Below are 14,886 nucleotides of genomic sequence, written 5' to 3'. Positions count from 1 at the left end.
GTGCTTTAAGTGGGCACATGCCACAGTAAGCTCTGTATGCTAATGCCCCATATAATGAGATGATTGCCAGGAGGAGTTCACATTATAAAAGTATATCTAAAGGACGTAATAGCAAATAAATACGGATGTAAAATGATCTTGGTAACAGCAGTGTGGTTTTTTTTTAAAAAAAAACATTTCCTTTTTTGCAAGGTCTGCTACCCAGATGTGTCTGCCTGTAGGTCTGCATGAATCAAAAAAGGGGATTCTTATCTGCAATCTCACTTGCCCAACTTGAGTAAAGCAGGTGTTGAAACCCTTAAGCAGGAATACTTTGGTTTTCATAAGAAAGGCTCCTCAAGAACCTTTTCTGCCTTTGCAGTGAACTGAACCCCTGGTTTGGAATTTCAGGCTTTTGAGTTGGCCACCCAGCATCAGACTAGCCAAGACACCATTCTTTACTGATTATAATATAAGAAGTCCTTTCATGGTGTAGTAGCAAAGTGGAGACTTCTCTGACGTGAAAAGCGCTTCACGACCACTCCTGTGAAAAAACAGTGTGGTTTTGGTTTATTTTTTGGAAGCTACTGACTTTCAGTTGACACTAAGCAATTTATTTGTGGAGTTTACAGCGCCAGATGAGACTATTATTAAAATGAATACTTCAAAAAACAGTCTTTCTAAATTATAGCCAAAAGTATAAAATAAGAAATGAATGTTTTACTTCACTGACTGTAATTCTGACTAGCTGAATATTTAAAAGAAAAATTTCAAATTCCAGAGACTAAATGCTATAGTTCCATAAACAGGAGTGTTTATCTTCTCCTCTCCTCTATCTAACATTACTGCACTTCATCTAACTTATTCAGTCAGGTTGGTAGGTTTATCACCACTTTTGTATGCCTCCTTACTGAACTTCTATATTCTCTTCTGAGCTACAGAAAGAGAAGTGTAGCAAAGGTTAACTATCTTGATATATTTTTCTCATGAATATGAAATACTTTCTGGAGAAGTCAATCCTTTTGCGATTGAAACAGCTTTAGAATAGAATCACCAGTTAAATGTCTTTTCAGCTGATTTTGTGAAGTGTGTGGAAGTAAAAAATGTATTACTTCAAAAAAGGCAGTATGAAAAAAAAAAGTTTGTCTTCCTATTTCTGCTTATTCAACCTTGCAAGGGGATTTTTCCCAAACTGTCTAAACAGGGTGTTGCTCCTACTTCTATTAATCACTATTCAGAAATTGTAAATTACACTTAGTAATAGAATTTGGATTCCCTCAAAAATTCACAGTGACTCGAAGTAAAAAGTTGCATCTGAAACTTTCTTGAAAGGAGGAATATTTCTCAAGAATTCAGTACTGGTTCTTCCAAGAGAGTCTGGTCCAACTCCTCCAGCTGCCCACTTGGCAAGAAGCCATGTAAGTTGGCAGGAAGGCTGCCAGCTCGCCTACCCTATTTTCTTCTGACGTGATGAATGGCTTTACATCTTCTCATTAGGAACTGTTGACATGTCTCGTTTTTGTCATGCACTACACAGCTGAACTAGCCATGATGAATCTCAAAGAGCCCCCTCCTGCTTGGAAAATACACTTATTCTGAAATGCGATGCTTTACAATACCGGAATGAAATGGCAGCTGCAAGCTTTTGAGAATAACTGTGTCGTATACAAACTACTGCAGAGACCAAATACATTTTGGGAATGCAAAGCTGTGATCAAGAATCATGACTGAGCCATCACCTATCACTATTTTGCTGTCTAAGGGCAAAATGAAGCAGTGCAACATAAACTGACACTTCTGAGTACACTGAACTGTGTGATTTGTTAAATTATCATTTAGCTCTGACTTCCTGAAAACTAGATTGTTTGTCAGCTGACCTAACAAAAACTTGCTAACACAATGTTGAAAGCACAAGCAATGAAAGACAATCCTTGTCCTTGGGTCTCAAAACATATGTTTAGAAAAAGAAAAATCTGAAAGTTTCTGGAAGCTTAAAGACAAAGTTTGTTGCTTGGAGACAGCAAACAGCAGGCCTAGATGGTTCAAGTGAGCATTGCGCCCACAGATGTTATCACTCCAGAGTTACGGCTCTGATTACTCACACACTTTCAGCACACCGATTGTCTAGTGACAAAACCCCATAACTAAATTCATTATGGGGCTCTGGCCATGTTGCCTAGCGATTAAAGTGATTATGATTAAAAAGTGTCCTTGAACATCACCGGATGCATGTGCACACATACACGAGGCTCCTCAGGGCACAAAGCTCCCATTCAAGTCAGCTTGATTTTTGTGGAAAACCTGCACTTAATTTAGCAATTCAATCCACAATCCAATTGATATAAACACAATTGACCCACACAGGCAGCAGATGGCCAGTAGAGACAGGTGAGCGGTGTTTTTATGCTAAGCTACGTTATTGTCTCTTGAAGGATATAAAAATCCAAAACTGTGAAGGTAAAGGCAACAAGATGACTTAGAGCAAGTATGTCCGTTGATTGACAATGAAAGGCAATCCATATGCTAAGGCAGAACAGCCAGTGTACCTATGAGATACTAAGCATCAGCTAGCAAAAAAAACCCACCAAAAAACCAACACAAAACCAACACAAAAATTCACCTCAAACTGAAAAAGTCCAAACAAATTAGATGGTAAATCTCAGTTTCTACTTTCACTTTCATGATGCTGCTGTTTTATTTTTTCTGATAAACTAGATATATTGGAACAGTATTAGACAGGAATAATAACCGAAATTCATGATGCAGTAAGCCATATTTAATTTCATTTCACTGCATTGCAACATCAGAACTATGTTGCACTCCCATTTGCCTGACAATAGTAAGTATTAGGAGAAGCAGATGGACTCTTAACTGCTTATCATCAGGTCAAACTTTTGTTAGCCTGGCTGCATCATAAATAAATAATTTCCATAAGACTAAAACAGCTTTTGTTATTTGCAAATCTGCTAACAAAAGTTCAGAAAAGCCATATGAAAATACTCTTTGCAGACTTAATTAAAAAAAAAAAGTTTATGAAGAAAGATTGTATCAAAGAGATAATGTGATAAAAACACTGGCTTCCTGATACAGGGTCCTGAAACACATTGATGTGTTTCCCAGTGCTATCTACTAAGAAATGCAGCAAATTCTCTACGGATTTTCCCCAATAGCAGGAAGAAAAAAAAAAAAAGACTGCACAACAATAGCATAGAAAATCATTAAAATCTAAAATGCTTGTAGGACTCTACAGTACAGCGTAGATCCACGCTTTTCACAAAAATACAATTTATGAAAAATAAGCAACTTGTTGATTTCGGGAGTTCTTCACAATCACAAGAGAGTTATCTTCTATCTGATAATTGCAATTACTAGTCAAAAACTGAGTGAAACTAGTCTGGCTACTTCCTGTGTTCACAAAACCCATATAACTGCACTGTGCTGAGCTGCATAATATGTATGTATCAACTTGAATTTGTCCTAAAGTGAATGTGTCTTTGCATTGCATCTTAGAGCACAGCAAATATAACCAATAACAACTATATGAGCTATCTACTTAATATTGAAAATCAAGGGTTTTAGTGTAATACATGCAAGGTGGCTGACAAAGAATCAGAGGAAGACTTAGTCAAACATAACTATTATTATGAACTGTATTTTGTAAATTATAAGGACTTCAGCAATTCTATAGGAAGTCCATTAGCTTCTGTTACTATTCCAGTGAATAGAGCACTTTTTTTTTTTTTTTTTTTTTTCAGAAGAAAGTCACTGTTTGTGCTTGGGGTTATTTCAATGTCAATATTCTTCCCACGTTAGTACTATGATTAACACAGTGATTTCATACTCCACACAGACAAGCTGTGTAATCTCAGTATTATCTATGACAAAAGTAAATGTTGACTTTTTAATCTGCAACATTATGTGTATCTGTATGCATCAAGTACATACACACAGTGGTTGTCTTTAAAAAGTCATAATTTGCCAACAGCTGTCACACAGAGACGTCAAATTACCATCATTTTCCCAAATATTTCAAAAAGGAGATCTCTGCAGTCGTGTGGGAAGACGAGGAGGTGCTTGCTTTTTTTTCTTTTTTTTTTTTTAATAGATTCTTCTGTAGAACTGCACAGCAAGAAACTATCAACAATGGGGAGTAAGTGGTGCAGTTCCACGCATTTTGCTAATTTTAAACACACAAACCACTTCTTTCACCAACTGAAAGTTAAACATCCTATTTAAATGTAATCTACTAAAGTGTTTTAATGTTATAAAGTGCCACAAAGATTATGGGAATGGCACAGAAAACTCCACAAAGCATTCTAACTATGGGGACAAAAGTTTATTTATTTCAATATACTGTCCCTTATCTTGAGTTCCCTTAACTATGGGGCCACAGGCAAAGCACACCACAAAAAGCACACTCTTTTGCTCTCTCTCTCTGCACAACTGAAGTAGAGGAAGGAACTGAATGGCAAATGAAGTGCTTGCTTTTCTTCTTTTCTCCCCCAGAGAGCAGGGTCACTCTAGGTTAAAGTCACCGGTAGGGCAGAGCAAGCATGCCTACTGTACAGCTTTCAGATTTTACCTAACTTTCACATCAGGCATGTAAAACAAAGCACATTCTCAGCTGATAATTTCCTTGAGCTGAATATCACATTAAGAAAACGAAAAAAGCATTCATCCATGTTTCTCAAGCTGGTTGTTAAATGTGTCTGTGAATGTAGGTTGTCGACCCAATTTTCTAATAATAGCTGTCAATCCACAAAATATGGACATGATGAAAAATATATTCTTAGCACACAGAAGACAACTTACGCTCCTTTACATTTGATCATTTATTTTTCCAATGCTTTTAAATTAGGAGCTCATTCGTAGGAGGTGAAATGCGTGCACTTCAGATACTGTCTATCTGTAGCTATTTTTGCCACTATTCCCTCTTGATAAACTTACTTTCGTTTCTCTCAGTAGAAACTGCAAATCCCGCCCACTGAGTATTCCATGGTTTTTTACGTAGCTGGGAATATAAATGGTGCTTGTCCCGTGAACAGTTCCATGAACTTCCATATAGGTGTGGATGATATCCAGATAAGCCTTCTTATCCTGTAATAGCGACAATAAAATATTTTCAGTCTTTACACATTTCAAGCAGGAGTGTTCAGAGCTAGTTTTTTATCTCCTGTATCACAAAAGCCAGAAAGAGAAGTTCACACATTCTTATAGGATTTCTATAATATTTGGTCTTTCATTAGTTATTAGTTTATGTTTTCTAGTTATGTTTTTATTAGTTATGTTTTCTACTAGATTGGAAGAAAACTGCAGCTTTTTTATTCACAGTATAGGTATAAATAAATCAATACCAAGGTCACATTAACTTCTAATTGGTCAAAAAACAGGTCACCATCAGATAGCTGTAATCTCAGCATGCCTAAACAATACTTGGCCTAAAAATACTAAAAAACTCGTTCTGAAATATCAAATCTTCACTCTGTTTTTGTCAGAGATGCGAAATAATTGGTTATTGTTTACCTTCGTTGTGAAAAGGGTGAATCTCACCTTAGTAAGATGCACTCCTGCCAACTGAATAACTGAATACACAACTTTATCTAAATACCTAGTTTCTTAGTCCCGTGAGATACCTACAACAATTCCACTTACGTAAAGTTTTAAAGGCATTTTGGAAAAAAACCCAGAGTAATGGCTTTAGTGTTGCATTAAAAAGAAATAAATATATATATATATTAAAAAAAAATAGTACACCATCCTAGTTTGCAAACAAGAATTACTTTAATTTTCAATGCCATATGTTTTTTGAGTTTTAAAAACTACTAGCATTCCAAAAGCAGTTCGCTGTAGACTGTATTTACGGCCAGTATCCAGTACAGATTAGAGAGACTTTCCCTCAGTATTTGCACATAGTCTTAGTAATAGCTCCAAAATCAGGCAACAAGTTTCTGTACTTCTTGGCAGCAAGAAAGTTTTTAAGAATTCTACTTTCACTCGCTATTTTTGTCATGTAAATTCTGTACACTGTTCCTCCACAGCCCTGTGTGAAAGCTGGCCAACAATTTTACTGAAGTTCATTCCAAGGGCAAATAGACTGGTGAAAATCCTGTCTTTCCAAATCTTGGAGGAGCAATAAGGTATCAGGCCTAGGTGAATAAACACTATCACTTCTTAAAACTTCCTTGCTAAATTAATTGTTGGTATACATTCAAATACACAGGATATTTAATGTCACATAACAACTGGCTTCTAGTTTAGCTTACTCTACTGGTAATACTGTTTGTGACGAAATAGATTGCCTGCCTCATTATTAAATCGCCCTGTTCTGGTAGCTATGCCAAGGCTGTGCCAATCAATGTCCTGGGCTACGTATTATATAAAACAAGACAACAAATGCAGACAAATGTGCTTTCTTGTTTGATGTGGTTGCTGTTATTGTTAATTAAGACAAACTATTTAAGAAACAAAAAGCTTGCTCCATTTTTATTTTTCCTTTTACTTCAAATTTTAATTACTCTGGAAAATATATTCCTCCAATTATATGTAAAGTAGCATAATTAGAAACTGTTGAGAAGCTCATATACTTTGTTAAGAGAAAATCAGTTGTAGAACTTTTTCTTTGCAAATGTGCAGGGGAAATATAAATGGAGTAGCCTGGCCTCGCTACCAGAATGCAGCAGTGGTCTGTCGCTTGAGGCACACCTTAACCCTGCCTACCTGGCTTCCAGTACAAACAGAGCCTACAAGATAGGCTTTAGTGTTCTGAATGGGAACAGAAGCAATGAAGCACAGATACTACTGACATGATCTGGCTACAGTAAGAACACTAACGCACTTGACTCAGATTTTATTGGCTCACATCACGCAAACTGATGACATGATTGCACTCTAACTCAAGAAAAATTTGAGAAGCAAGCAGCTAAAGAAGAAAACCAGGATTACCTAAAATTGCACTTATTTTAACAACTTCAACGAAAATTTTACAAAGCTGTAACAGAATATTTAGCTGCTTTAAAATAAAATATTTGACACTGAAATTATTTAGTCTTTACAATCTTTCTAATGGTTCTTTAAGAACTACATTATTGCCTGTAGGACTGTTGAAGATTTTACATCGGTTCAAAAAGCCATTATGGAAGAAAAAAATCCATGAATCATTATTGAACAGAGACACACAACTTTTGGCCCAAGAGGTTCATGAACCACTTGTCTCTGGTGGCTGTGAAACATGCCTGATTTCATATTCTTCCTTACACATCAAGTTTTGCCTATTTTTGGAGTTAGAATACTGGACTAGATAAATCTTTGATCTGAACTGACCTTGCTGCCATCTTATTATCTTCATCAGCTAATTTTCAAAGATTAATATAAAATGGACCAAAAGAAATGTAATATTTTCACGTCTCCTGTTTATATGTGATGCCAGTAAAGCTCTAGTGGGATTCTGAAAAGCATCTGTGAAGTTTGTTGCTTAAATTCTCCTGGAAACAATCTTTCATACATACAATGGACCTTGAATTTAGCCCAAAGTATTCCCCAAATCCTCTTGTTAATAACAAAGTGAATCCTCCTACTATATCCATGTGCTGTCCTCTGTATAAATACCAGCACTTGATGACTACAAAACAGGGAATACAGGATTTAAAAAAAAGGAGTATACCAAGACAGGATGAAAAGAACAGGCTGCCATGCTGTATTTACAGTAGTATTTTTGGGGGGCAGAGGGAGTGTTTTCACTTAAAAACTTAGATTTATAAAAACATGTAATAAATATTACTCATACATTCAAATTATCTGAGCAGACATAAAAATTACATTTAAAATTAATATATAACCAATCTATACAATTTAGGAAGACAACGCAAAAGCAGCGATAAAATCAGCATGTTTTAAGCATCTCTGCAAGTGCGAACAAAACATTAGCTATTCATAACCTTAATTGGGAATATTACTTAACCATATGACTGACTTCTTTCCCGATTCAGAATCTAAAACCACAAATAAAACACACAGTATCCCAAACAGCGTCAATTCTTCCATCCATAATATTTAGAAAAATAATGGACTTTTAAATGGTGTCACTGGCTTTCCACCTCTACAAGACAGGGTAAGTACTGTAGACTGCGCTATAGTCTATAGAAATTATTTCTCCTCACAAAGGAAACCTTATCGCTAGAAAGGCGTAAGCAAAGGGATCAATATGTAAAAATTTTATGAATTAGTTTTCAAATCACAAGAGTAAAACCATGAAAAAATCCCCCACGCACAAGCTGAGAAAAATCTTTCATCCCCCAAAGGGCAACCCTCTTTCTTTTAATCAAATGAAATTTTACAGAACAATCGGAACCGAGAACACCATCTTCCCTTTGTTCCCTGTACATAAAACAATTTTTTTTTAATTTTTCAAGAAGTCTTTCTTTCTGAAGGAAACAAACAAAAAAGCCCAACCAAATACTCAGAAAGCACAATCCACAAATCACTCCTTTATTCCCTATTCACTTTGAGTCAAAAGCAACTGCTTTCATAATAATCTATAAAGTACCATAAAAATACCATTAGCACCTCATACCTTACACAAATCTCACTAACATGTCTCCTTTCCCATTTAAGTAGTCCTGAATTTTCACATTCCTTGTAGAAAAGTGTTATTTTGGATCATAAAAGTAAATATTGTAATAAGGCACTTCACAAAAATAATCAAGACACATAATTCAATTCTAAACATTAAAAACTTTGAATTAGAAAATGACAGAGCATAAATATGGCATTTATAAATAGAAAGTCTATAAGTAAATAAATCAAGAAATGTGATTTGCAAACAAAATATCAACACTCCTTCAACTGTTAATCCACTTGCTGAGTTTGCTTGCTTGGCTGCAGATATAAATATTCTTTTATCTTAAATAATTACACAGTAAACTCCAGATTTTTACTTTTTCCAAAATGAATTCAAAGAGAAAAGATCACGGGCTGCTGGCTAGTAATGCAAAATCAACATTCTCTGCAGAGTTTGTATCAGACTGCGCTATTCACCCATGTCTGCTGTCCATACTGCAAATCTAGACTTTAAGCATGAAAGATAACAATATCAAGAAACCCCCAAATTATTTCTCAGAATCAAAATGGAAGTGTTAACGGTAAGTAACAGTCATAAAAATCTTTTCTGAAACTTTTTCAGCAGCTAAACTAAACATGACACTCAGGAAAGTACTGTTTATTGATCATTGACTGCAGAACTGTTATTACTATTCATCGATTATTTCCACCTACTTTTAAAAAGCATCATGATAAGGCTTTTCTCATCAAAGAAATCAAATGACAACTGCCTGATAAGTCTTTCCCTATGTCAACGTTGACAAGAAGATACAGTCTGAAGGGCTGAAATTTTAAGTTTGGTAAGTGAAAAATATAAGTATAAAAGCTACAAAAATACAGGGTAGAAAAACAATGCATTAAGAACTAAACTCTGCTTTTAGTTTTCTTCATGTAGTAGATGGCAGTAACTAACAACTCTGCTTTACCATCAGTTTTGGCAGTCCGAGGCAATCACAGTATTTTGCAGTTTTAGACCATTTATGTACCCCCACAGAACACCAGAAATTCAGCACCAAATGAAATGAAGCATCACCTATGCAGAGCTACAGGCCAACTACATTACAGAATAGCTTGATTCAGAGCCCTAAACTGGTTTATGGGTTGAAAGTTCAAACTGTAAAATGTATGTAAAACAGACCATATACCCAGTCTCACTTTCTTACATTGAAAAATTCAGAAGACAATCTTTTATAAAGCTTGACAAATGTAACTCAGAAAAGCAAGTACTGGCACAGATCGTTGTATATATCCTAAATGCATACCATTAAGTCTCGAAGTCCTAACATCTGGGTGCTTATTTGCCAAAATGTCAAGTCCTAGCTAAGCCACAATGCAGTTTATATGAAATGTTCACCCAAGGTTTGTTGCTAAATATGAAGCACAAAAACCAATCAGAAGGAAGGGAAAAGGCAATGCTGCCAGCAGCAAGACACTGATCTCTGCTCATAACAGAACTATTCCTAGAAGTATTATTTTTCCTCTCTGACTTCTCATTTTCTTCCTCCCACTTCATGCAAGAGGGCATACAATGGGGAAATTACATATGTCACATGGAGCTATAAAGGGGAGACGTTAGTAAGAACAGCCTTGGTCATGTACTTTCCTATTGAGAACAAGGTAAATGTAACCATTTACCATCTCCAAATCTTCAAAACTTGTTATGCAGACAGTATACGTTTAAGAAGAACGCCCATCTTGTCAAACAGTATTAGTAACAAACTCACACAGTATTTTGCCTTTAAATATATAAATATTTTTAAGACAACTCCAATACACTATAATGAAATCTACTAAAGCAATCATCATACAATTGTATGTTATGCATCGATGGCCATTTTCTGAAACAAGCAAAATTCTGATTTCTCTCATAGAACCCCACAAAAAAAAAAGAAATAGCAAATAGTGTAAAATGAATCTCAACTCTTTTTTCTTCTTATGATTAAGGGTAGAAGTATTGGAATAGCATGACAGGAAGTTGCAGGAAGAAGAACAAAGAAAAGACTTAGACCAAAACAGGAACTAAGACGACATGAAAGGCTTCAAAAATTCCCTTTTAATTGAAATGTACTGTAATTAAAGCCAATTTTGATAATGGAGAGCATTATGGGTTTTACTCACATTTTATTCATTCCTTCTTTTTCACTTAGGCAGAGACAGGACTCTCTTTACTCCTTAGTACTGCCAGAAATCCCAGACAAAACCCCAAATCTTTGATTTCAACAAACATCCAGAACTTGGCAAATGTTGCCCTTGATAGCTTACTTCTAAGAATAACCTTTAGAAACGTAGCAAAATTCTTTACAATATCCTATTTGTAATCCTCAACCCACTTAAGACTGATTTAGTTATCAGAGGGAAGTAAACAAGATGTATCTTACAGTCTCTGCAGCTTACATCTTTCCTGACCTCCAGCAAGACTTACCCAGACTCGCCCACTGTAATATGGGATGAATGCCACTGGTCTCAGGCATGGGCTGACATTTTTTTCTGAATCCAGCAGAGCCGACAGAATTCATCACTGTATTTCTCCCCCTGTTACTCATCATGTTCATACCAGAGTTTAGCCCCATTGAACAATGTGGGAAGACAGAACATTGTAAGAAATCCATAACTGTCTAGCTACAATAACGTGGTGAGCGCACACAGTTTAAGCATGTGCTCTGAGCTAGTGTCACCAACTCTGCCCAGCCATGCAGCAGAGCTGGGAATATGGGGATTTCTAGCAAAGATGAAATGACAAGTAATTTGGCATTTATTTATTTTTTTTCAGAGGCCTAGCCAGATGCAGAAAAGAACCCATGTCCACAGCTATATAAAACCGTGATGGCAGTTAGCTATTCTAGTCCCACCCCCAGGCAAAAAAGGTCCTGTGCACACCTCAGTTCCACTTCAACCTGTTTGGTTTAAAATTAAACAATTTATTTGCAACTGCCATTCCCCTATAGCAGTTCTGGGGACTGGAACACTCTCTCCTCCACGCTGTGCTTCTCTAATGACTGATCAGGCCCAGCAGTGACACATGTATTCTGTGGAGATTACACTTTTCATTAATTGGCCATGTTCAATATAAAGAAAAGGAGCGGGATAAATAGATTAATCTGGTTCCATACAAGCCATGGTGGCAGATGAAAAGAGCACTGAACAGGGAGAACGAAGGAAACATGAAATAAGCAAATTACACAGACACAAGATTAGTTCAGGCTTTCTGTGGATCACAAGAATTGGATTTTATCACTCCAGATAAGACAGCCCACACTGTCACCAATTCAAAGCCTATCTGCGATGATTGCATTTTATGTACCACTGCATATGGGCATGACTGCAGTTATAATCTGCAAGTTACAGTTTTAATGTGCTTGACGTTACAAGCATAAAGTGAGCATTTTAATATGGCCAGGTATTAAGTCATACATCTTGGAAGAAACAAGACAGGCAATACTGACAGAAACAGAGCAGTGACTTGAAAAGCAGCAGTTTTAAAAAAAGATACAAGGGCCTTGGCTGAGAACTTGTCTAAACACAAGTTCCTGATGGTGAAAAGGGGATATACCTAACAATGCATATAGTATTTCTTTTTGATTTGGTGCTGGTATGGCCCATGTGCCCTTTGCTAACATTCACATTTCAAGAGGAATGTGAATAATCTTGAAAAGGTTCAGAGAAAACAGACACGTGAGAACACTTAAGGATTAGAAAGTACAAAGCTCTTAGTGGTTCAGCACATAGAGGCTTTTCAAAAGACAACTATGGGTTACTTTGACCTCAACCTATATATTCCTACAGGGAAAAATAACAGAAACATCATCAGTCCAGTAGACAAAGTCTATAACTGCTACTAAGACTGGAAATTACCATTTGGAAATCTGTACCAGAAATAATGCAAAGTCTTAAGGGAGAAGGCAATTATTTGAGGATTTTACCAGAGGAAATAGTAGTGTTTCCATCGTGTGCTATTTAAAAATCAAGATTGGATGTTCTTTTCCAAAAGGCCATGTTTTTGTCTTAATCAGCCCATGAATATCCTGTGTGTCATACAGAATCTCAGACTAGGCAATCACAAATCTCCCCTCTGGGCATATAAGCTATTAATACATATTTCTAAATTCATGCAGACTGAATAAACTGAGAAAGATATATATGTCAGTGAAAAAACCCCTAGTGACTAAGCAACTATCTTGTTCCCTAAATCCAGCTAGTATTCAACAGGTTGTTCTGCTGATATGCACTACAAATCAGGTCAGGAAGTATAGATGATTATTACATGCAGCTGTTCCTAAGAGACTGATAATCAGATCAAGAACTAAAAGTACAAGAGCCTCAGCTAGAAAAGGATCCCAGCTCTGAATGAAAGGATCCCAGCTCTGCTCCAACATTCTGCAGACAGAAGAGACTGCAGACGGGGGCATACTAAATCATTCTGTACCATGAGCCAAATAGAGTAACTGTCACAGTATTTACTACAATGCAAAGCAATATTTTAAGACACAGATTACATAGCTTAATGCAATAAGCCCAAATATAAACCTGAGAGATCACAATTGAATATGCACAGCTAATATACGTATTTTTCTCAGCACAGTAGCCAAGCAGTATTCAGCTCTACCTTTTTGCTACCACTGGCAACATCCTCCCATTTCTCTTAAGTTTTTGTTTTGTTTTGTCTCACAGAGGGACCGTTTACTCGTAGCTGTCATTTTTCAAGAATTTATTCTGCAAAATACAGTTATCAGAATAAATGTTGCTTCTGTGGTTCAGAAAACTGTGCAAGACTGATATTCACATGCGAAGGAAGAGAAAAGCAAAGAAAATGTGAGACATGGGTGCTCTCACACTGTCATACTGTTTGGTCCCATGTATGGCATAGCACGTACTGATCAGTTCCTTTTTCAGTTGACAAAAGGCTTGAAATAAGGTCTTTCTAGGCAGCGGGGGAAGGCATAGAGTATATAGGCACACAGAGCTAGAGCTATTAGCTATCTCTTCCTAATAACTTGGAAGAAATCCAGTTATTAGTAAACTTGAAAACTGAATGAGACACACACTCTCCCAGGTGTGGCAGCCTGGATGAAGGCGCTCCAGAAAAGGACAGTGGACAAAAAGCAGAGACCACTGTGAGCTTAACAGCACAATATACCCTAACTTGGTGAAAATATGACCAAACGCCAGTGTTGTTATTCTGCAGCTCTTGTCTGCAGATGGGAGACAACAGAGTAATTGCAATATTTAAGAAACTCTGATATTATTACAGGGAGATAAAATGAGATTGAACACTTGTAGGGTCTTTAGTGAAACACAACTTCCAGTTCAAAATGCAGCACATTTTTGGTTGCAGATATGAGAAAAGAAATGACTGAAAGACACATTTGCTTATGACTGATTGAAGTTCACAAAGCCTCTGACACATCCAATTTCCCATTAGTTTTAACAGCTTCTGCATTTTCCAAAATTATTATATCAAGACTATAATTTTTTTTTTTATTCTATCAGAAAGGTGTATATCAATAGGAAAGGATCCACATCAATCTAGACAGAAGTTTCCTCAGCAGAGAGACTTCAAAATGTTCAACTTAATTACAAATGTTTATTTTCAGAAAAAGAACTTAATAGATTTAGAGAAGGGATATTTTTATATTTAGAGTTATGCTTTATTATATTGATAAAAATAAATTTGCTCAAGTATATGAGTATAGAAAACTCACCTTCCAGAAATTATCTACTTTGCCATAAACGAGAGATTGATTCTGCCTTTTGATGTCATTAATGTGTTTAATGTCACTGGAATTCAGATGCTGCTCTACCACAAATCCAAGGAAGCTGTTATCCGGAGTGTGAGCTGTAAGAAATGGAGCATATTCAAAACCTCTTCAAGTATCAGTTAATGTTAGAAAAGCATGAATGTTGTCAGAAAAGTAGGTATAAGGAACATCTTATTCAACAGATCACTTCCTTCACACTCATACTGAGAGATACATTTGCTTACTTTATTATTGAGAATATTTATTATTTAAGTCCTGCTGCATATGTCTACTAAAGTAAGCAGTTATTTTCTGGCTTGTTTCTGACAGTAAAAATTTTGTAGCTGGACCGAGGCCAATGATAATGATTTTTTGTGTGCTGAGCTTTATTTTATTATTAGAGATAACAGAACCGGAAGAAATCCAGCTTGACAATCTCAGAGATGCAATACCAACAATTTAAAAAAACACCTGGATTTATGCTTGTTAACAAAGCTATATAATGCCCAATGTCACAAACAAATTTTAGTAAATTTCTTGGGTTCACCTCCTATATTGGAAGAGCTAATTCCAACCA

General features: G+C 36.2%; 1 protein-coding gene across 3 annotated transcripts in view; it reads right to left on the bottom strand.

Annotated features, from left to right (window-relative positions):
- MGAT5 (alpha-1,6-mannosylglycoprotein 6-beta-N-acetylglucosaminyltransferase) overlaps positions 1 to 14,886 on the bottom strand; it is a 135,717-nt gene that overhangs the window by 21,403 nt on the left and 99,428 nt on the right. For all 3 annotated transcript variants that reach the window (XM_049803154.1, XM_049803163.1, XM_049803147.1), the window contains 2 exons: positions 14,274 to 14,407; positions 4,927 to 5,076 (listed from right to left, as the gene is read on the bottom strand). In XM_049803154.1, coding sequence (XP_049659111.1) covers positions 4,927 to 5,076; positions 14,274 to 14,407 — 284 coding nt within the window. The remainder of the gene's footprint in view (positions 1 to 4,926; positions 5,077 to 14,273; positions 14,408 to 14,886) is intronic.

This window comes from Accipiter gentilis, chromosome 1 (assembly GCF_929443795.1).
Source record: "Accipiter gentilis chromosome 1, bAccGen1.1, whole genome shotgun sequence".
Classification (NCBI taxonomy): domain Eukaryota; kingdom Metazoa; phylum Chordata; class Aves; order Accipitriformes; family Accipitridae; genus Astur; species Astur gentilis.
This window is presented reverse-complemented; position numbering and strand designations above follow the sequence as displayed.